The 24,138-nt window shown below is 34.0% G+C and overlaps 2 protein-coding genes across 6 annotated transcripts in view; one reads left to right on the top strand and one right to left on the bottom strand.

Moving 5' to 3' along the window:
• Positions 1–443: 443 nt before the first annotated feature.
• Ist1 (increased sodium tolerance 1-like protein) lies at positions 444–14,218 on the bottom strand. Its single transcript, XM_089631990.1, has 7 exons — positions 13,909–14,218; positions 13,509–13,671; positions 7,459–7,687; positions 5,617–5,780; positions 4,383–4,517; positions 3,999–4,058; positions 444–1,970 (listed from the first exon to the last, which is right to left on the bottom strand). Exons 1-7 carry the CDS (start codon positions 14,088–14,090, stop codon positions 1,743–1,745), a joined length of 1,161 nt encoding a protein of 386 aa, XP_089488116.1. The 5' UTR covers positions 14,091–14,218; the 3' UTR covers positions 444–1,742.
• A 242-nt stretch (positions 14,219–14,460) lies between these two features.
• LOC149426586 (uncharacterized) overlaps positions 14,461–24,138 on the top strand; it is a 35,992-nt gene continuing 26,314 nt past the window's right edge. For 4 of the 5 annotated variants that reach the window (XM_089631997.1, XM_089632005.1, XM_089632014.1 and 1 more), the window contains exons 1-6: positions 14,461–14,592; positions 15,951–16,107; positions 17,203–17,586; positions 21,041–21,151; positions 21,504–22,861; positions 23,130–23,248. In XM_089631997.1, the coding sequence (XP_089488123.1) occupies positions 15,970–16,107; positions 17,203–17,586; positions 21,041–21,151; positions 21,504–22,861; positions 23,130–23,248 (2,110 nt within the window). In that variant the 5' untranslated portion in view covers positions 14,461–14,592; positions 15,951–15,969. The remainder of the gene's footprint in view (positions 14,593–15,950; positions 16,108–17,202; positions 17,587–21,040; positions 21,152–21,503; positions 22,862–23,129; positions 23,249–24,138) is intronic. The other variant, XM_089632031.1, reaches the window with a different exon arrangement.

Here is a 24,138-nt window from a genome sequence, read left to right on the forward strand (position 1 = left end):
TGCAAAGTTATGGAAAAATAACTTCACATGTTTCTCACACATGCTTTTTTTTTCAATAATTATATTTTTTTTAACTTTACATATTTTTTCTTGAAAAATTCGTTTTTTTCAAGAACACATAATAAACGGCTAGGTTTAAAATAAGAATATAAAATACATAAACATATTCAAATTTATCAAATTTGACAAAAGAGATTTACAAGAAAACAAAATTATTAACCAATAACTTTTGATATTGTTTGTAATCATTTACTTGGGGTCAATTACAACCCGATAGAGTTTGTATGCTTCATTATCTGAAGCGTGATAGTTATATGTAAAATCAATTGTGTATTTATTTCGATTCTGGTTCGCTTCCTTCAAAACTTAAACCTTTTGTCGAAATAATGCCAATAATGCTTGGTGGTGGGACAAGCATTTTTGAACAATACAAAAATGCTTGTCCCACCACCCAATCTCTATCTGCTTAATTTAAATACAAACACAATGAACAAGAAAGAAAATAAAAATATTTATTTATTGTTTCAAGTTTGATTCGTACAACTCCATTTTAATATTCAGTTAATTTTTAATTTAAAAAAAAAAAACTGTTGTGTATTTATAAAAAAAAAGTTTTGCTAGGTAGCTATTATTATGCACGACAGCTGTTTCGCTTTCCGAAGGCATTATCAAACTGTCAACTGAAGCCACTGAAGATCGTCTGTAAGATATGATAACATATAATATGTATTAAGTAAACAGGACTAGCGCTCTCAAATAAATGTTAGGTGTTTTAATTAAAATAATGGTGAATGTCAAAGAACTTTTGCCTTTATGAAGGTTACCTATTAATCTTGAGATTGCTATCAATCAATGGACGTGTGGTTGGAAAATATTTTGCAAAACACACTGCAGTGTGAAGCGCTAAGAATTTCACAATATTTATTACACATTTTTCTAAAACACCAAAGTGAAAAAGTTTTGTGGTTGGCTTTAATTTAAAAATTTAATTGTGAATTTAGGAAATATTGTTTTTTACGAGTCCATAAAATTTGCAAAATTACTATGTATGTGATATTCTATCATTATTAGACGCACATGAATACAAACTACATAATTAATATTTTCAACATGCACAATGTGATGCTTTAAAGGCAGTGTTCTTATCAATTACAATGGAAGTCTTAAGTGCATTTATATAGATGTGAACGTTTGCATGGCCAAATTTCTGAGCATTGAATAAAGATTTTTTGAACAAATTAAATTAACTTGATCTACCCATTTACTTATTCAAGATCCTCAATCGGGCCACTATGAAACAGGCCTAATAAAGTAACATAAAAAGCCTAGGGCAAGATGCAGTATTACAACATTTCGTCATTAAAATAAAAATTAATTACAAATACATGGATATGAAATCGTTTTAATGCCTATTCTACACTCTCGGTGAGACTACCCAATGGGGCACGAGCTGGAGACAGCAGTGGACGTGCTTGTGATAGAGCAGGCATAAACAGTACCTGTTAAACAATGTTTAAAAAATTTATGTAAATAATGATTGTTTGTAAAACACGTTCAATACAAATTTTAACAAGAATATTTTTTAAGGTGTCAGGAATGACCAACAGACCAAGAGGAATACATATTATGAAAAAGCTTGCAAAATGAAAATAATGTTTTTTTATAGACAGACACAGCCCCATGGAATATAAAATAATATGTAAAAATAAAGAAAAGAATAACTGAATGCCATTTGTAGTTGGTTATTTCTTCTTCTTTAGTTCCTCGAATCTCCGGGTCAAATCGTCAAAGTCAATATCGTCTTTGGGGGCCGTGGGCATGTTGTTACTGCCGCTGTTGGATGGGACGTTGGGGAAGAGATTATCCGAAGGCACGTTTGGAAGGTCCGGCAAGTCGGGGAAGTGCACGTTGGAGTATGTATTGTTTGCAGGAAACTTTGATCGCGGCTGAGGCTTAGGAGCATTTGACTTCTGGAAAAAAAAACAGTGTGAAATATACGTTTTCGCAAAATGTTCATACTTTAAAAAAGGTGAGAAATCCCAGAATACCACATAAAAAATATTTAAGTAAATACCTACACTTTAAATGAAATTTTATTAAAATATATATATTTAATCTGTGGTTTTGACTTATAACTCTATATAAGTTATGTTTAAGTAGTAAATAATTCCAAAAATGTCAATAAGCCATTCATTGTAAATTAGACAATAAGTATCGGGCCCCTGTGATCCTAAGCCCCCGTTATGTTCTAAACAAATTTAAATTACTACTTGGGATGGGAAACCCGTTGACAAACTGCTATTCACCTGTTTAACGGGACTTCATTGTAATTATGTAACATCAATAAATAAATTTAAAAAAAAACTAAAATATACATTTAATATGTATACATGATCTGCATTCAGCAAACATTAAAACTATATAAACTCTTTTGTAAAATCAACCACAACCAATGTAGCCCACATTATATAATTTTGAACAATACATAAAGCTATTTAGGTATATATATACTGCCGTCCTTGAGAAGAAAGTGGCATCTCCAATTAATCGCAAAATGAATTATATCCATTTTGTGTACCGCCAGTGCAATACCTAACGTCAATAAAATGAAAAAGATGGTATATTTTATGGTTTTTGAGAAATAACAACCTAAGAAATGCAGTATCTCCATATTTTACCATTAACTAATCAATAAAAAGTGGTACATATCTACACAAAATTACATTAAAAAGTGATGTTTTTTACCCTTTATACCCTTTTCGTTGCCACTTTTTAAATAGGTATTAACTAATTTGACACCTTTTTGGTATGAACGCTCATTCATGTTTGAAGCTTGTTGCAACTTGTCATCATTTTAATTCTTTTTCTTGTTCATTATGAAACAGTAACGCCTGGGAGGTGGGTGTGTTTGGTTCGGTTTAAACTGATGGTTTACATAATAAGTTTGCTTTTAACAAATTAAAGATGTTTAGATTTCTCAATGATAATACTCTTTCATATCTAAGCCGTTATCTTTCAATAATATTAACAATGATTATGTCTGAATAAAATGTGTTTTACTTCTTTACAATTGTCTTATTTATTATCTCCTTATTAAGCCAAATAATCTTGTATTAAAAGTGGCAAATCCTCAAATGCCACTTTATGTCATCTATCTTACGAATTTATAGTTTTTTTTTCTAACTAAAAGTGCCCAATCCTCAAATGCCACCTTTTAACAATGGATCACGAGATTTTTTTTTACTGCTTTCAAAAAAGTAAGAGACATTTCTTCAAAATTTCTTATTCCGATATAAATATTTTTATATAATCTGTAATTAATTGTAATATTCAGCATATGTTTATAAAAAAATATATTTATATCTACGTATTTTACAAGGTATTATCCAAAATTTCCCATTTTGGAGAAGCCACTCTCTTCTTAAGGACGGTAGTATAGTTAAGAAACTAGTTGTTTTTTTTATTTTAAAGTTTATACAACATATTTTAGCTTTTAAATTTTCAGTATCTGTGATTAGTGTGTGTGGTTTGGTGACTTTGCCCGAATGGCAATGATTATATTAAAAGATAAACAAACTTTGTAATACACCACTTTATTGAATTTAAAATACAGACAGCTGACCGAATTTTGCTTAGCTCAAGCTTCGTCAGGGCTGACACATCATGTTGATATACATGTAAGTCATGAGGGGCTTATATATTAAGTTGATATACAAGCCATGGAGGATTACATATCAACTTGATGTACATATAAGCTTGTATATCCAGTTGATATACATATAAGCCATGACAAAGCTCGAATGTCTTTATATTAAATTCAATAACAAAGTGTGTTTATCATTTTAGTAGAGAAAATGATAATTTAGTAACTATTTTTTCAAATAGATTTACGAGGTGTTAATAAATAGTAAGGTGCAGTATGTATTTTTTTTCTCAATAATTGTAATATAAGATTCAATGAAGTCATTCCATAATTAAATTGGATAGTTAAAACCAACCATTAGATTATCATCGGGGCTCAAACTATCATAGGCTGGTGGGAGATTGTTCATTTCATCCTGAAAATAAATAAGACAAAGATGAGGAAATAAATAACAGTTAGTATTTAAAATGATTAAAATAACACATTTGTGAATTAACAAAACAATTATGAAACTTTTTTCCATTTTAATTTTATTGACCGTAACCGGTTTCAGCTCGTTAAAGCCATCTTCAGCCTGGTCAGACCAGTACAATTAAAGTGGAAAAAAGTTTCATATTTGTTTTATTATAATATATTATAATGGATTCCACCATGAATTGTCAGTTTCAAAAATAGAAACATTTGTGAATAGTTGAAGATTATTTTTATAATGTTAAAGATGGGTGTTTAAAAATTTTACCTGCATAAACTGAGTATTGAGGTCCTTGTTTTCAGTTCCTGGTGGAATGTTATAAGTCATTGGAGGAAACTGGTTGGAAGTATCGGGAGGGGGCATCATAAAACCACCCGGCTGTTTCTCAAAATGAGGCAAATTCTGAAAATCAGGCATTAGTATTTATTAAAATAAAACATGAGTTCCATCTGCCCAGTGTCATTGGGACTATAGCGCTACCGTATTTAAATGAGGTTGTGTCCTATTTTTTTTTTATTTTGATAAAAATATATTATACTGAAAAAGTTACACATTAACAACAGTAAAATTAGTTTTTCAATATCTCCAAAAATGACGAAGTTATGAGCTTTCAAAATTAACCTTGGTAAAAGGTATGCAATAATGTCTCGTGAAGTCACACGCAGTACAATTCATAATTCCAATGGCAGTGTTGAAGTACCGCCACGCAAGTCCTGTGACGTCACCCGCTTTTTAGTCGGCGGCAAATATCGACATTTTTTATCAAAAATTTATGTCCTCAGTGTGCTCTAATTAATATGATACATTTGTAAAAAAATATGAAATTTCATCGTAGGAGAGGACCTAATTGTTAAATTCAATTATAATTATTGATATTTCATGAAATAAGTTGTGATTATGAAAGTGTAAACTTAAAATTTGTTGCTCAACTTGGTGATTGCTTTATTTATTGGAAACAAGCTGTACCCCGCCACACGATGCTGTGCCTCAGTCTGTCTGTGTAGATAGAGAAAACATAGCGCGTGTTGCTTTTACGCGAACATGAAACATTTTCAAAAAGAGCATGTTTGTCCGACAGATGGTGCTGTTTTTAAATAAAGCATATTTTTACCTGTCACAGGTGACATCTATTTAATATAGGTATATAAAAACATATGCGTATTCGAATGCAACGTTGTGTCAAAATTTCAAAGCAATCTGTGAAGAACTTTTGGAGCTTAAGATTTTTAACAAATGAACATTTATATTTATATACATGTTGCTACATAAACCACTGGTCAAAAAATGGAAAAGTTTACACTAATTGATAGGCAAAAATTAATTTAAAAATAAAAATACAATAGGATTAAAAAAAAGTATCTTGAAAGGGACAAGTAAATGAAAACCACATAAAAAGCAATATATATGTATTTTTGTTAGAGTTTTATAATCAAAATGTAGGATCTGAAGCAAGAAATCAAACCCATTCAAAATAATAATCATAAAAGAAAACTGTACTAACGGGGTAGCTGAAAGGCTGCTGTGGGGGTTGATGGGGTAAATTGCAAGAGGATTGGGGCATCTGAGGCATCTGTGGCATGTTGGGGGGCTGAGGGAAGTCCACAAAGCCAGGAGGTCGGGGACCAAGATTTTGAGGTCCCAAATCAATCAGTAAGGAATCGAGACCTGAAAATACATTACATTTTTTTAGCAGTGTCTAGGAATCAAAATTTAGAGGTTGGCACACTTTTAAACCTTTATAATTGCTATTTGTAAAACCATAACACGCTGAAGGACTGAATGTAAAACAACCCATTAAAAAGGTATACAGTAGTCTAAAGCATTTTATATTATTATATATTCAGAATACTGTTAGTGGAAAACTCGTTTCAACAAGAGAAATAATTCTATTTTGACAATACACGCCATCTAGATCAGATCATAGATATAATCTAAGGCCCAATGGACACATTTAATTTATTCTTTTGTATTTAAAAAAAAATCCCAATCAATAAGGATTAACTTCTCGGACCTCTGCCATATTTTTATATTCGGTCGGAGTATTTCCGCTTTGCAATAAAATCCAAATAAATGGAATATTTCTGAACATATCCGAAAACTAAAAACTGCTTTTGAAAAATGATAAAATATACTTTCAAATTTGTTATCATAAATAAAAATTTAATTTAGGATATATTAAAATTTTAAATGCGAACATATTTTTTTTTTCATGAACTTTACTGTCACCTCACTTTTTGTTATTATAAAAAAATAATGAATAAAAAATTTAATATATTTTTTTTTTAAATTGTGTTGGGAACTTTTAGTTTCATAAAGGTGTACATTTTAGTTATTTTGTGGTTAATTTATTTTATTTTATTTATTGGATGATTTTTATAGCGCCGCTTTTGTGAGATATCACCTCATGGGCGCTTTACAGTTGATGCAGGTATTACAAAAAAATATAAATATTACAAAAATAAATTGAAATTAAGTTAAATAAAATGAAGTACAGAAACAGGTGACACGAAGATGGAGAATCTGCAGCAAGAATCCTAGGTGGTGAGGAAACTGGATCAGGTGCTGCAGCGAGATAGTGCACCGCGTCCACCAACAGTGCCAGCACGAGGTTCGTCATCTGTCCAGGTATGTGTCTGCTGCTAATTAAGCGCCGTCACAGTATCTTTACATAGATAAAAAAACCTTGGCAGCACCGCTGTGACGTTCGGAAAGTCCATCGACATGTAATTTTGTTCCTGGTGATTGTGTTAGTTAGTGGCGCATTGTTCCCACAATAAAAGGCGACGGTCGGGATAATAAATTACCCTGGGCACTTGTTAGGGCTTTCAGAGTTTCCAAGAATTCCGTTGAAAACATCTGGCGTACCTACAGTTACCGATTCTCGTCCCAAGTTCAACTTTAGCGAATTTCGAATATTTTTAGCACAATTTTCGAATATTCATTTTTAACACACTGCACTCTAATCACATTACTATAAAGTTCTGATTACTAATTGGTAAGTTAATTTAAAATGTTGATTCACTGATTTTTAAAATAATTTCAAAGGGATGTTGCCTCATTTCCCTTGAAAATACTAAAAAAACACAAAGCGGTTGGAAGACGGCATGACGCGTCCGGCTGCCAAGAAGAGTGCACCATTTTCATTTTCTAATTCTAGATTTGAATATAAAGTGTGGTGTTTTCTCTTTCTAACAACATTTGAATCATATTTCTCACTATGACAGTAAGGGAGATACAACGATTTTTTCTGAAACCATATGAGTTGTTCTCAAAATCGAACAAATTATCCATGAAGGAACAGATGCAATTCTATTAGGTACTTATAAAGAAAATAGTTAACTACCTGTTGAAGGTATGTTTTCATTCATAACTTGTGGATCAGGCTCATAGTTGACATTGTAGTTTTTGGCAATTTCAATGAGATACTTCTCGATCAGTATCTTTGGGGGACTCTGCACTGACAATTTATGTTTGAGTTTCTCACTTATGGTGTCAACGCTCTCCTTCTTACACGCTTCAGCATAGAGCTTTCCATATTTCACCGTTAATAGCTCACATACGACCTTCAGTTCCTGTAACACAAGATCATACTTTATGCTGAATGTACATTCAATAACTGTTTAGACAATACATGGGCAGGACTACTACTACTGGGAATCAGTTAGCTTCAGTTGCAGGATAGGTGCTAACATTAATTTATAGACCCAGGTTGCAGTGGGGAAAACATAATATCACAATGATAAAGAGCTGGTCATTTTAAATGGAGTTTCAGAAGATAGCAGTCAACAGAATCGAAATCAATGAAGTATCAGAAAAAATGGTAAAATTCTAGAATTTCCCTTCACGCTTTATCCTCACAAATTATTGAAATAACACTTTGATCCAACTTAATTACTATAAGAAACAACTATCTACATCGGGGGGGGGGGGGGGTGGTAAAAGATGCATTAAAGTTCCAATTATTTGAAATTTCAAAATTTCCCTTGTTTGTTCCAGTTTCAACGCCATTTTTTCTTTTTATTAGTATGAAGTGACGTTCGATGAAAGGTTCAGCTGCAATCTAAATACGCTCAAATTATTTAAATAACCCAAACTAAGAACCTAATAACCTGTTTTGTGCATGTTTTTCCATCTCCCCCAAAGTAAATAATTCTTTCTTGTAGTAATTAAGTTGAAACTAATTGTTATTTCAGTAATATTATATTATTTATAGCACAGTGGAATTTATAGCGCAGTGGAATTTTTTACAGCGCAGTGGAATTATTTATAGCGCAGTGGAATTTATAGCGCAGTGGAATTTATAGCGAAGCGGAATTCTAGAATTTGACAAAAAAAAATGGTATTTCATGTCTATACTAACCAATGTTAAAATGTACGGTAATCGCGGGCCACGTTTAACAAATATTTGTATTATTGTAGAAAGCAATCACTTTGTAGTTTGACATATTTTGACATCAAGTATTTTATTTTATTTTACAAATATTTTTTTGAAATATCTTAATTACTATAAAAGCCAACTACAGTCAAACTTGGTTATAACGAGTACGAGGGGACCGACAAAATTTGCTCCTTATAGCCATTTCGTTATATCCCAAATAGGTTTTTTAAAAGTTGTATGTACCTACCTACCTGGCTCTACTATCAGTATATTGGCAAAAGTAGAGAATATTTTCAAAATACAAGTAGGTATTACCTATTACCTATTACAAAATAAATAAGATAAATTCACTTATATTACTCAAATTTATTATCGATGATTGTTTTAAAGATTTCGCTTCCATGCTTCTCAATTTCCTCTTAAAAACAATCAACGCATTATAACTATCATCACCTGGTTCAAGGCTACCAAGAAAAATGTCACTAAATTGTCTATCTTTTTATCACTAGCTTGTACCTACCACTTGTAAAATGGCACATGTCATAAATAACTAGCTTGCGGGATTGTTTTGGTTTTCGGCTGTAAAAATTTACTGTCACAAACCAGTGATACACAACCTACGGCCCGATTCTTGCAGCCGGCATGTCAATATCATACGGCAGAGAATAATCTAAATGTTTGGGGTAATTCTTGAAAACCCCGGATAAGAACATTTTTTGATTGAGTTTTGGTTAATTTACACTGCATTTCCTAAATGGAACCAAATTTGAAGAACCGGTTTGCAATAACACAAAATTCAACAGAAACCTTAACTCTTGAATTTCGCTTTCAACCCCCTCCCCCTCAATGAAAATTTAAAACAATCTGCTTGTAGGTCGCGACCTGTTTGAAAAATAGTCAAAGCGGCCCCTCTGCTGAAAAAGTTGTGCATCACTATCATAAACATACCCCGTGCAGGGATGTAGGTACTCGTAACAAGGTACCTTTGTAAACATATTCATTGGTTTTTAAAACAAAATTGACCATGAGAATACAAAAGATGACATAAAAGGGAACAAATTTCGCATGACTTTTGCAGATTTTATGACAATTTTACATTGTGCCTGATGGATAGCAATGGTTAACATAGCCAACAATCTTACACAGGTAGTGCCATTGAAATGTGAATCTGTCCCAAATGGGATAGGAAATTCCAGGCCCTTTGTTTGTTACTACTTACTTTGAGAATAATTCCCAACTATTTTTTCAAACCCAACGACCCATTCATGTATTGAGAAATTGTGTTGACAAAATTATTATTTACAACCGAGGGAATGGAAAATAATACAATTACATTACAGTAATGTTCCATTTTTCGTCAATTACAGTTTTAAAACTTCATGCGATTTGACAGTTCGGTCATTTTTTTTTTTTCGGTAAATATTCGGGATCGCTAGCCATATGCTTAATACGATTTTTTTTTTAATAAAACGTACCTTAACACACTTTGATCGGGTTATTTTTTCGCCGGCTGACCGCTGAAAACGGGCGAAAATAAAGGTCCCGCGCGAATTTGTTTAATTTGTTTTAAATCGCTATATCTTCGAAAATAATGGAAATATTTCAATAAAATTTTCTACATACTAATTCAGCATACCCAAGCTATAAAATTTCTAGCCGAAAACCAAGTATTATTTCTAATGCAACATAATAAATCGAAAACAAAGTCATTGTTGAGTCATTAGGGCTAAATTTTTTAAGTATAAACTAGGTTTCAATTTTATAAAATTACAAATTATTATATTTTCACCAAGCCCAAATCATTATAAAAACAAAAACAATTGCGACTTCTCTAGTATCGTCAGAGTAACACATTATTACCCATTGAAATACCACGTGTGCAATTGCTCCTCGCACGGTACAGCGGACCAAAACCATCGGAACGTGCTAATAATATTGGTTATTTTTTCAAATGAAATTTAAAATAATCACTTACGGTAGAATGCTTCTCGTATTGCTCACGTAATATTGTTTATTGTTTTTCACCATACACTATTAGGTTTTAGTTTCTAACCACTTTTATGTAATCAGTTTCAGTTCACGTCTAAAAATTGTTCATCTAATATTTGGATACAGTGTGATACTTAGTGAAACATTCCCCCCTATGAAGAGGGACGTCGCAAAATTGACACATATAACTCGTCAGACCTTTCGTTTTGTGCGCAGAACACACGCGACATTGTCTCTGGGGATATTTCTTTTTACCGCCGGTGACAATTTTTATCGCTTTATGTTTTTTTGTGTCCATTGATAATCTCCCTGGAGGATCTTTTTTCAAGACTTTCCTTTGTAATTGTGATGTGGATGGTCTCGGTTCCTCAAAATTTGCATCAGTTTCAGAAATCTCGGTCATTATCCAATATTTGGCAACATTGAGTAAAAATTGTTTATAAGTCAGTCTTTTGGTTGCATTCAAGGCCTTGTAAACTTTGTAGGAATTAAACAGAGCACAATTCAATAAATACATCACAGCTCTCTTAGTCCATTTTTTGGTTCTTCTTATTATTGAGTAATACGAAAGATACTGATCTGCACGATCAACTCCTTTCATATATTTGTTATACTCAATAACACTCTGTGGTTTCCAGATTCGTAGTTTCGTCTTCCAATCGATATTGCCGCTTTCAAGTATGATCGAAGAATGTATAGTTGAAATCATTCTGACGTCCCTCTTAGATTTCCAAATTTGCAATAACACATCATTTTTTCGACGGAAAATACTTTGGCCTGGATTGAGTTTTACGTTTTTAAGGCATTCGGGAAAACCTCGATTAATTCGCATTGTTCCGCACGTTCTTATTTTATGTTTCAACAACACTTCACTAGTTTTAACGCTATTATAGTAATTGTCCATATATACATGATGCCACAAATTTAGGTATGGATTAAGCAATGTTTCAACTGTATCTATTAGTCGCTTTCCTTGCCCACAGTATATTTCCAAATTGCAAATATATCCCGTAGGGGCTTCACTAACCATTCGCACGAGAATACCATATCTAATTATTTTTGACGCATTGTATACTTTAAATGCTAGCCTTCCCCGCCACGGTATGATGCTTTCATCTAGAGAAAGCTCCCTTTGAGGCTTGTAAACAGAATTAAATTTTGGGATGAGATATGTCAAAACGGGTCGAATTTTTTCAAGGCGGTCGCTGGAATCGGTAATGTTTTGGTTATTTGAAAAGTGCCAAGATCTCCAAATTTGATTGAAACGATCACGGCTCATTGTTTTTGAAAATATGGGCGTCTCGATACATTGGTCTGAAGACCAATAATCTTGTCTCGTAGTTTTTTGCACTTGACCCATAAGCAAAATCAATCCTAACATTTTTTTCATATCTGGAATATTTATAGGCTTCCACTTGATGGATTTGTTCGTTTGTTTGAATCTTGATTCATTTTGAGCATGGTAACGATTGCTTTCTTCTACCATCATTTCAAACAAATCATTTCCAATAAATAGTTCTACTACTTGCATAATACTTTTGGAATCAGCTGGTGTTACGCAAACACCAGGATGACCTAAAAATGATTCGATATTTGGCGGATTGTCTATTCGAGACCACTCTTCTCCTTCTTCCTCCATATCACTTTCTTCAGAATCACTGAACTGTAATGGCATCACTGACATTCTTCTCCTACAAGAAATTTCTTCACTTTCACTAGATTCTTCACTTTCACTATCGAATTCAGGCAAATAATTACTAGAACAGGCAGATAAATTATCTGCAACGATTTCGTCATCACTTTCGTAATTTTCAGAATCCATTTTGAAAGGTTTGAAAAGGCTAATATAAATATTATCTCCTCAGAACACAACCGTACGACAATTTGCGTTTTAAAAACTGCCATGCACTTGTAAATATTTATTATGGTCCGCCTAACTGTGTTTGCCGATACCTGCTTTTGTTAGACGCGTCAGACACTCTGCGCTCGCTCGCACCTAGGAGTTGAGTGGGTGCGGAACAGAGATAGAGAGATTTGTTTCGGGTTTCATGGTCATAAAAACCCTCATTCCAAGAATTGAATTATTAGAATAACAGAATATGTTATCTAAATTACTTATTTCGTTGATCTTCAAAGCAATACCTATCAAGTGTCAGGTTTTCATAAAATATAGGTCATTTTAGTTGAAATATCGATGTACACAAAAGACTCCAAGATAAATACTAAATAAAGACTTGCATTACAATTTGATAATTATGTACGTATAGTTGGGACCTTTACAAAGAGATTGGTATATAATATTCATATAAAAACATCGGATAATTTCTTCTTTTCTGCCATTGAAATGAGGCGGGCGCAGAAGGTAGAACTACCCTTCCCGACGTTAAGCATCAATCGACCGAACGGGTAGAACTACTCTTCCCGATTAAAGTGTGTTAATAACTATAAAAGGCAACAATCTGCACTTGGGAAATTTTCAATTTTAACATTTAAATTTTTTATTACATAAAATACTAACTTATACTAACCTAACCTAACCTATACCAATCTAGCCTATAATAACCTAACCTTTAAAAAAAAAAAAAATTTATATAAAAAACACTCCTAGATATACCTTTATTTAATTTAATTATAATTCCAAGTTCAGCCAAAATAGTACCCACCTAGTTTGCAGAATAAATGGTAATAACATCTCTTCTAGCCACTCGTATAGTAACAGGAATACTAACATAAGAAAATGTCACCAACAGAAATTATTTGGGCTAAATATTCATTATAAGTAATTAAAAATTAGAATGCTAAAATTAAAAATTCCCCAAATACAGATAGTTAGGTTCTATAGTAATTAGTGTGAATCAAAAGGTTTCATTTAAAAAAAATTGTATTAAGCGTGGCCAGCGATCCCGAATAATTACTTCAGAGTTTATAATATAATGTCAATAAGCGAACAGCTAACACAATGATTTTAAGCAAGCACAAAACTGTGATATAGTCATAGTCAACAAGAACCAAATGAATGTTTGTACCTGAATATCAGTCTGCATTCTTGGTGCGACCCATATCAAACTTGAAATGGCTTCGGCAAGCCCCTCATCTAGTTCCGTCATCTGAGTCACAAGTCCAAAACGTGCCAACAGCAAATCACAGTACATCTCGACTATTTCCATGGCCTCCACCATATAGTCCTCCCTGTAGAAAAATACTATATTCATAATTGGTTACAAAAAACATTGTTCATGCTCATTGGAAAATTACGCCAATTTAATTTTCGCATACTACGAAACATGCATGAGTAATTTTTGTTGCCAGGTATGTAATCTACAGGTCACAATCAAGTTATTTTTTTGAATTGAATAAAAACACATCGCAAAGAAAATTAAAATCATGAAAACTAACAATAATTTGTAAAAAAAATCAAAACTGTACCTGATAATATGTTCAACGCGAATTTTTGCCCGTTCAACTTTTTCGCCTTGAATGTAATCCGCTATTTCTTTTCTAGATTTTTGCGTCAACTCAGTTTTCTTCTTTTCAATTAACTTGAGGCGATTTATAGCCAACCTGAGATGGGTTTTAAGCTTCGTGTAATTAGGTCCACTGGAAAACATCTCGGCTATTTCGTTTACGGTCAACTGAATGAAATATTGTGTGGATTTTCGCAGGTTCCAATGAGTCACAATTCACAATAATAAAATTATTTATGAAAGACACTCCTATCTCTTATTTGACAGCTTGCTCACCATAGATAATACCACTAACAAAATAATATAGGAAATATCATAGACAAGGATCCTTTAATATTATAGGAATTGCAGATCGCTAGTGATGCCCAGGAAATTTTTTTGGCTACGTTTATACAGTTGTAGTCAGTAAACGCACCCGTAAACGGACCGTGTAGCCTACCAGCCTCGAAATGTTATCAAGCTGTATGAGAATTTTGAATATAGCGCCAATTTCGACATTTTTATGTACAGATGGCGCAGTTTTACATACACGCCATAATGTAATGAGTGTGAACTGCTATTTTTTATAAGTTTTTTGTAATTAAGCGGTATTAACGTGTCTAGAAATCAACAAAACTTTGTTAAATAATGAACTTAGTATTTAAAGGTACGTAAATAAAAGATTTTCATTGTGTACTGTTAAGTATTTCGTCGTGTACGGTCGGTTTTAAAAATGTCAATGTAGGTTGCATAGGCAAATTTAGGGCAGGTTGTTATGATGAAAGAAGGAATACAGTTAGTTTCACTTAGTTTAAGCATATTTTCTTTCGTTATTGTGTTTTTTTTTTAACGAAAGTCGGGATTTCGACAAATTCATTACTTTAGACATGGGTCCTAATATTGAAGTTGTTGGATACGTTGCTTGATCGGATGTCTCGCGCTCGGATGACATCGGACAATTCTTGATGCAATAGTGTAAAATAGATTATTCCAGTTAATACGAAACTAAACATTGTATGGATATTTTGCTTTCATTCTTAGACGTAATTAGTCGACATAAGAACAAACCTGGTCCAATACGAGAATGTGTCATTACGAATTGAACTACGAGTTTTTTCTTTCGTTTTGTTTGAAAGTAGTAATTTTTCCTTTTGTTTTACATCAATCTATTGCTTAATTTCGTCTTAAATTATTAACTTTTGATATTATATTATGGTTGTCCGATTTGTCGTCGAAATTAATCAATTGGACAATACCAATTAATTGAAGTGGCTGACATGTCAGTTTTTGTGCCTTCCGACAGTCCAATAGTTCCTCTTATTTGTTGACTGCATCTTATTATGTTTATAAACTATCATTGAACAAACACATATTCGACAGAATAGCGCCAAAACAACCATATCGGCATTTTTCACACTTTAAAAAATATGCTTCATCAGAATATTGTGATGCTGAAGCTTTGTTCTCAGTAAGCTGAATTAAATCTGGTAAAAGTTAATTTCATTAAAAGTTATCATACCATTTTTTCCCTTCGTGTTTACATTAAAATCATGTAGTACAGATTATTGTGTTGACATTAGTAGTTAACCCTTTGGTACCCGGAGTTTTTACTAGTAGTTTACAATCTTGGTTTAAAAGTATTGAGCTTCTGAAAAAACTTTTGCTTAACTATAACAAATGCAATCAAAATCCATTAATTCAATACTAGGTACATATACTGTTATTATTATTAAAAGCTCCTCCCCGTATTATGTTTTGCAGATGCAACGCATGAATAATTTTAGTTTATTGGATGGCTGTTCTGTACTGTGCCATACAGTAGTTATACCATCACACTATCCCAGAAAGAGTCAAGCAGCGTAAAATCATTTGCATTATTTCACACAGCCTTACGACTTCCAGATAATTATCTATCTTTTGATAGCCAATCACTAAACTTCCCCGCGAAGCATCCCATAAATGCATTTGTCCTATATCTGTATCTGTAAACGTTATAGCTATTAAAACTACCTGATATATTACCAGATTAATGATCTGAATCGAGATGGCGCAGTATTACCAGATTGTGCCCAATCAGATGACGCTGGAAGACCTGCAGAGGTTCTACCCTAATCTCTGTGTAGATGGAGGGACCATCCAGTACGTCATCAATCCTGAGGACCAGCAGTTTGGCCAGCAACAGGTAAAATACTAACTGAAAGCTAAACTAAAAACCCCTTTTGTAACTTGCCTAAAAATATGCACTTTGGAATATATTATTCTTTAGACGTATACTAAGACTACAATATTTTGCTAACGGCCCAATGCCGATTGGTATGAAACCGATTAAGATACTTAGGGGCCTGGTTTATTTATTTATTTACATTTTTAATCCAGCTGGACCGGGTAACTATCACAGGCCCACTTGTTTGTCGCTGTGCTACTGCATTTTGAATAATGCAAATATTAAAAACGTGTTGTGATGTATAGACTAAGGACAGGTTGTTTCACAGAATTTGAACAATTCATCAAATTTAAAGTTAAAAATCAAGTTTTATGAAAGTTTTATTCATGTTCTGTTATTATTTCATAATAGGTTGGATGTTTCTCAATACTTGGTTTGTATCAGAACTTGAATATTAAATTTTAAAATTGACAAATTCTGTGAAAAACCCGTCCTTAACAAAGACAGGTTATATTCATACCAATCAATTTTATGATTCAAAGCTAAAACTAAATGAATAAGAAGAGTATGACAATTCAGATAATATGTGTGCGGATGAAATAGCTATACAAGGGCGCACACTTCTTTTGATTTTAGTCACAAGCTAAAACAAAATTCATAAGAAAAGGATAGCAATTCAAAGAATATATTATGTGGTATATATGCGGCCCTTTCACGGGCAAGCATGTCCGCGGCGAGCATGCCGTTGCCATATCCACCTAAACTGTTGTGTTCCTCGAAACTAACCAATGTATCAACCTTAAAAGTAAAAGTATCAACCTTATTGGCAAACTATAGATTCAGTTGTTACGAGTGTAAATAAAAAGTCTTTTTTAGCCCCCTAAAAATTTTGACAACCAATTTTAACTCCAAACTAAGTTGTTTTTTTGCTTCTGCGGTGTTGTTGTTCTCATTTACTTAATCTCTTGGTGGAGTTCTTTGTAATACTTAAATACTCAGATTATCATTTTTTATTTGCATGAGTATTGCAAAATTATTCAAAAAAGTTAATGAAAAATATATATTTTTTTAATAAATTCTGGTCAGATGTAGTAATTAATAATATTTATGTAGGTTATTCTGGCTGGCGAGCAGGCCCATGGCATAATGGTTGGTGCCCCTCTGGAGGCAGAAGGCGAGGGCTATGCCCCCGCGGCACCCCGCGCGCAGTACATAGTTCAGCAGCGGGAGCCGCCCCCTCCACCGCCCCCCCAGCAAACCTACGTCCTCCAGCCGAGGGAGCCTCCTCCCCAGCCTGCGCCCCCGCAATCCCAGTACCTGCTGGCTCGGGAGCCCCCGCCCCCTCCCAGCCAGCCGTACGTGGTGCAGCGGGAGCCCCCGCCGCCACCGCCCCCCGCCCCACAGACTCACTATGTGGTGCAGAGGGAGCAGCCCCCGCCCCCGCAAGCTCCCCCACCACAGCCCCCGCCACCACCACCCCAACAGTCGCAGCAACAGGTAAATTAATGATAAAATAGGATTGAGATTCTCGTGGCCGGTACTAGCAGGAGGAAGTTCAATACCCTCAATATAAATATTAAATGGCTTTGATTTTTTTCATTTGTGAAACTTTTAGATATTTTAAAAGGTCTAATCTCAAAAATGTTAACAAAATTCTTTCAAAAAATATATATTTTTCAAACAAAGGACAATATTTCTCAACCGTTGACTCAATGATTTTCACTTCACTTAAATTAGGAATTCACTTACATTAAGGAAGGATTGTTTTGGAGAATTTGAACAATTCATAACATTTTAACGTTTCTGTGAAAGTCCTATTCAAGTTCTGTTATTATATTATTACCAGAGATGTGCAAAATGGGTACCCAAAACCATTTGAAATGCAAAATGGAAATGGGTCAAAACTTTTCCATTTGAAAATGCAAAATGCAAAATGGTTTTTAGAAAAGCATTTCAAATGCAAAATGCAAAATACCTATTTTCAAAATGCATTGAAAATGCAAAATGGTTTCTCAGGTCAAACAATTAAAATAATTATAGAATTTTTAAACAATTTTGTCATTTAATAATGGACATCAATGTAGAACAAACATATTACATGATGGTAAATCCAAAAACACCACGACTACGGATTATGAAACCACAAAAAATTTGCGCGGTAATAATATTGCCAACGTAAAAATATAGAAACTGTTATCTAACATTTAATATTACAGCATCATGGCCCCATGTTCAGTATTTGAATCAGTATTTTTTGTAATGGTATCACTCAATTGCCAGGGCTCCTACCAGGGAGCAACTTGACAAATGTAAATTATCTCTCATAGCGAGGTTGAGGACCGACTGATATTTGGGGCTTATGAAAAAAATATGAGTGGAGATAGTAGGAAGAATGTTGCAAAAAAGCATTTAAAATGGAAAATGCATTGAGAAAAGCATTTAAAATGCAAAATGCAAAATGGTTTTTACAAAAGCATTTAAAATGCAAAATGGAAAATACCCATTTTGCATTTCCATTTGAAATGGATTTATTTGAAATAAAGAACATCTCTGATTATTACATATAGGCTAGTTGCTTGACATAACTGAAATAATAACAACTTGAAAAAATCATTAACAGTACTTGAAAATTTCAAAATTTGAAGAATTGTTCAAATTCTCCGAAACAACCCGTCCTAAATAAAAGTTTAACCTTTGAGGCTAATTTGTTCGCATTTTGAACAACTCATATGTGTCTCCCTTAGTTGTGGTGAGAAATATGATCTAAAAGGTGTTCGAAAGAGAAAACATAATTCTTTGTATTAAAATCTTGAAGAATTAAAATGTGCACCTGCATGAAACTGAAAGTACTAACTGTAATTTAAAAAAAATCTTATGAGACTTCGTAAATTTTTTATTAAATATGAAACGTTAAAAGTGAGGTAAAGGTAATACATTTTTCCAATAAAATGCGTGTGTTATCAGTAGATGTTCGTTATCAGTAACTTTAGTTTAAAAAAAAACGTAAAGGGAGCCAGCTATATTAATTTTTTTTAATGTTTGCATTAAATATTTCATTTAATATATTTTTATTTAAAATAATAAAATATGAGAGCATATTTCAACACCTTTCTAAAATTTTTCCGAATTGGGTTTATTTTTACGCCAATAATTCGATAATTCATTAATATAATGTTTTTTTAACAAAATAATTATGTGCATAACTCTTAGTATTTATTATAGTCATGTCTTGCCTCATCCACTCTTTATTATTTTCTTTCTAACCAAACTTTCCATACAATAAACAAATTATTGACAAGCTTTGTGTTATAAATATTTAGTATCTAATGTTGGCAACCCTAGAATCAATTTTTCAATCGTTAACCTTTTCAAAGCTATACCTTTCAAAATCAACTACCACATACTCCACAATCCGATAAATCAAATCTAAATCTTTCTACAATGTATACCACAATTTTTTTTTTTTTATAACAAACAATTTTAACAAAAAATTCTTTTCACATGTTGACACTGGTCACTCAGACGAGTAACCGCCCAATCACTCCATCACAAAAAAAAGTCACTGGAGGACCAAAATTTCATTTACATTTTAACTCGAAATAATGTCATGAATCCTGGTTAAAGTAAGTCAAGTACGTCACTTGACACACTGTATATGATGCAGCCCGGGAAAGGTTTAAACTTATTGTTAATTGATACTTTCATATGTACATATCTTTCTTAATTTTAAACCTTATTTTTTAATTTACTATTTTCATTAATTAAACACATGACATTCCTAGCCTTTGAACGACTATTTATTTATTTGAACTAAAAGTCTTGAAGTTTAATCAATAATGATTTAAAACACTTAGGACGGATTGTTTCGGAGAATTTGAACATTTCATCAAATTTCAACGTTAATTTTCGGGTTCTGTGAAAGTCCCATTCAAATTCTGTTATTATATCATAATAGGCTAGTTGCTTTACATAACTGAAATAATAACAGAACTTGAAAAAATCTTTCAAAGAAATTGAATATTAACTTTGAAATTTAAAAAATTGAGTCTCCGAAACAACCCGTCCAATAATTTTTGAATAAAAATAATTTTTCTCAACTTAATTGGTTTTTTTAATGCAGTGATTTAACTCTTTTTCCCTTCGTTTAAAACTCGCAGTTTAATTATTTATAAATAGTCCAATAATGTAATGGTGCGTTGTTATCAAATAAGATTTTGCGTTTACCAAATACCACTAACACATACCTGTCTCTAAGAAACCAACTTTCTGATTAAAAATAACATTAATATTTTATTCCTTTGGATTTAGTAAATTCTTAGAGATCTACCTTTCGATCATTACAACCCAAACTCCATAGCCTACCATTTTAGTTTGCTTGTTAATTTTTTTCCTGCTCGCTAACTTATCATGCTTGCACGGGGCATCATCTCCAGCGCTTGATGTGTATTTTACTTTCCTAGATGTGAATAGAACCTCCTTTAATGTGTATACCACCTTCATTGATGCTTATATCACCTCTGGAAGTGTCTGTCACCTCCTTTGATGTGTTTACCACCTCTCTGAATGTGTATAGTACCTCCCGCAATATGTATACCAGCTTCATTGACGATTATATCACCTCTCTGGATGTGTCTATCACCTCCTTTGATGTGTTTACCATCTCTCTGAATGTGTATAGTACCTCCCGCAATATGTATACCAGCTTCATTGACGATTATATCACCTCTCTGGATGTGTCTATCACCTCCTTTGATGTGTTTACCATCTCTCTGAATGTGTATAGCACCTTCCTTAATGTTTATACCACCTCCATTGCTGCACATATCATCAAAGCTTGATGTTATCACCTCCCTTCATCTGAAAAGGCTTGCATCATAATGTTTCTATGACTAAGTTGGCCGATTTAGCCGCTAGCGTCTGGTTAGTAAGATGAAGTAATATGAATGTCCAGGTGTACTACACTGGAGATCTGCCAGTGGAAGGACAGGTGGTGCTGCAGCAACCGCAACAATTAATTGATCCTTCTCACATGAACCACCAACCTCATCAAATACAGCAGCATGTAAGTTCCCTATGAATAAATATCTGAAGGGCGAAAATTCCATGAGGGAAACAAAAATACAATGCAATTTTATTGTCATTCACAAAATGGTTAGGCTCTTCGATTGGTAGCTCTTTATTATTCTTAAAAATACTGATTACTTTTGAATATTTTAATGTTGTCTGACACTCGGTACTTATGATGTAGGTTCTGGTAATTTTTTGTACTTTCACAATGTCTTTTGAAACTCTGTTCAGCTTTCAGGTAGTGTTTTTTGTATTTTGTTCAATGTTTTGTAACCCAGGAATTTCTATTTTTAATCACTGTAAAATCTTCATCGATGCACATAATAATAACTGTTTGGTATTTCTAGCATCCGCAGGTATCAGTAGGACAACAGACGATACACCACTCCCCACATTCTCTAGTGCACATGCCACAACCACAACCCACCATAATACAACATCCATCTAATCTGCAGTATGTAGATCAGAGAAACATTAATCCTCAAATTGTGCAACAACAACAACATCACCAACATCAGCTCCAACAACAGCATCAACTCCAACATCAACATCAGCAACAACAACAACAACTGCAGCAACAGAGACAACAGTTACAACAGCAACAATTGCAGCAACAGCAGCTCCAACAGCAACAACAATTACAGCTGCAACAACAGCAGCAGATGCAGCAACAACAACACCAACTTCAGCACATGCAGAGGCAACCTCCTCTGCCACAACAGCAGCAGCAGCATAACATTCAACAACAAAGTCCAGGCATGCAAGGACAACCTCGTCTTCTTAATCACCACTTGGGGATGTTAAACTCTCCACGCTTGGCTTCTCCCCAGGCAACTGTACGCCCCCCACGACCTCCCCGTGCCCGCCCCAACTCCCGCACTCCCTCTACCCAGCGAGCCCCACGCCCTGCCCTTCCTCCCTCTGGCACCCCCACTGCCTCCCCCTCTCCGCGCCTCTTAAGACCCCCGCCCCCGCTGGTAGCTCATCCCTCGCCCCCTCCCGTGCCCCAGCAGCAGCAATTGCAGCAGCAACAACAGCAACAACAACAGCAACAACAACAACAGCAGCAGCAGCAGCAGCATGCTAAAGTTATCACCCAGCAGAGATTCATTGTGCAACAGGCACCTAACGTCACTAAAAAAATAATAAACCACAATAATTCCGATGATAATGGGGACTTGGAGGAGAGCATTCAGGCAGTTGTGCTCCAGAAAAATCCAACCACGGAAGTGCCAACTGAAATGAGACAAAATTTCCAGAGGCAGCAAGTTCCGCAACAACAACCAAGCAACATGCCAGTACAACAGCAGCAGCAGCAACAACAAGTGAGGCAGAGCCTTCCCCAAAACCATAATATGGTGCAACAGCAAATTGTTAACCAGCAACAACAACACGGCTTTCAACAACAGCAATTTAATAATAACCAACAGTACCAGTCGCAGCTTCAACACCAACCCCCGGGACACCCTAACCAACAACATGTTTACTCTGGAGAAATGTTCATAGATCAGCAAGGCCATCAACAACAAGCTGTATACGAAAGCCAACAGCAGCAGGGAAACATATATGACAATCCTAATCAGGAGATAAACGATGAGGAAATGAGATACGTTGCACAAGCTAACGGCCAAAAGGTTACCTTGGCGGAGTTCAGAAGTCTTCAGCTGATGAAGAACAATGGACAACCGCCCCCTTCACCCATCAGGTATGCTACTGCAGAAATATTTAATTTATAACTGCAATAAACCATATATTTTTCCATAAAGTAAAATAAACACTAATATTGTTCTGATAAATTTTCGTCCTTTGGCACTACAGACCAAATCAATTTTCATTGCAAGGTTTCTTGTGGAACCGTTTTCTAGTTGGAAGAGCCTCGGCAGGTTTTTTTTCTTGATGTTGTCAGCCCACCTAAAAGGGCAATCTATTGTGGTTACGTATATTAATTCTTTTGTTGTGTATTTTGTTCACAGAGGAGCTATGCGAGGTGGCCGTGGAGGAAGTGCAGCACCTGCCGGCCGCCACTCAACTCTGGTTCCCAGAAAGCAAGATCTCCCAGTTCAGGTCGTTTCGCCCTTCCGACCTCATCAAGGTAATTTTTTCAACTTATTCATTATATTTCCTAACCGATGCTTTGCAGAATGTACCATTGTGCTTTTTAAAAATTTCAACATTTTATGTTAAGGAGAAACTTTTAAACTGTTTGCATTATTTGTGAATTGTCTAGTATCCTCTTAAAATCAAATCATTACCTGTTGGCAGATGAGTATAGGCTTATTACTTGCTGTACAATGTAAAAAAATCTTTATTTCACAAAAGTTGCATAAAAATGAAATTGCATTTTCTAAGAATTCTAACTTCTTTGTGGTAAAGTTTGATGTGTTGCTATTTAGAAATACAAGACAAGTCCAAAACAACTGTATCAATTAAACATAATGCATTTGGCAAAATGCACACTCCTGATAATAATATGTTAGTTAGATAGCAAAACGGAGAGCATTTGAATAAGCCATGGATAGAATTATGAATAATTCCACAAAATTACTATATTTTTGTTCAAATAAACATGGATGGATTAAAATATTTATGGAGAGGAAGTCCAAATTTCATAAAATTGAATTTTATTATTCCAGTTGGCATTTACAAAAGATTTCTATTTAAAGGTTTTTAAAATTTCTCCATCTTTAGCATTTCTATTTTAAGGCTCTTAAAATTTCTACATAGTTAGCACTTCTATTGTTTTTTTCAAAAATGGTCACACTTTCATTTCGGTAGTTTGCTTAGTTTAGTATCTTTCTAGTGCTGTTGATAGCCAAAAGTGAGTTCTGCGTCTAGTGGTTCTGACTGTGAACCCGTTAGATAAACTTGTGAAAGAGAGGGGAATGAGAATCCTAACTACATCTCCCGTATGAATCCAGGATCGAGCATCGAGGAGCGCTGGAGAAAGATGTTGGCCCCCCATAATTGAAACCCCCTCGAACC

The sequence above is a fragment of the Hesperophylax consimilis genome, chromosome 1 (genome assembly GCF_061612785.1).
Source record: "Hesperophylax consimilis isolate HC1 chromosome 1, BYU_Hcon_1.0, whole genome shotgun sequence".
Taxonomy (NCBI): domain Eukaryota; kingdom Metazoa; phylum Arthropoda; class Insecta; order Trichoptera; family Limnephilidae; genus Hesperophylax; species Hesperophylax consimilis.

Bases quoted from the DNA above. Each gene is read 5' to 3' on its own strand.
- Ist1 (XM_089631990.1), bottom strand. From the start codon at position 14,090: ATGTTTTCCAGTGGACCTAATTACACGAAGCTTAAAACCCATCTCAGG. The intron at 4,059-4,382 runs GTAAAATTTTTA...ATTTATTTTCAG, and splicing joins TCAATACTCAGTTTATGCAG to GATGAAATGAACAATCTCCC. The intron at 1,971-3,998 runs GTTGGTTTTAAC...TTTTTTTTCCAG, and splicing joins GCCCCGATGATAATCTAATG to AAGTCAAATGCTCCTAAGCC.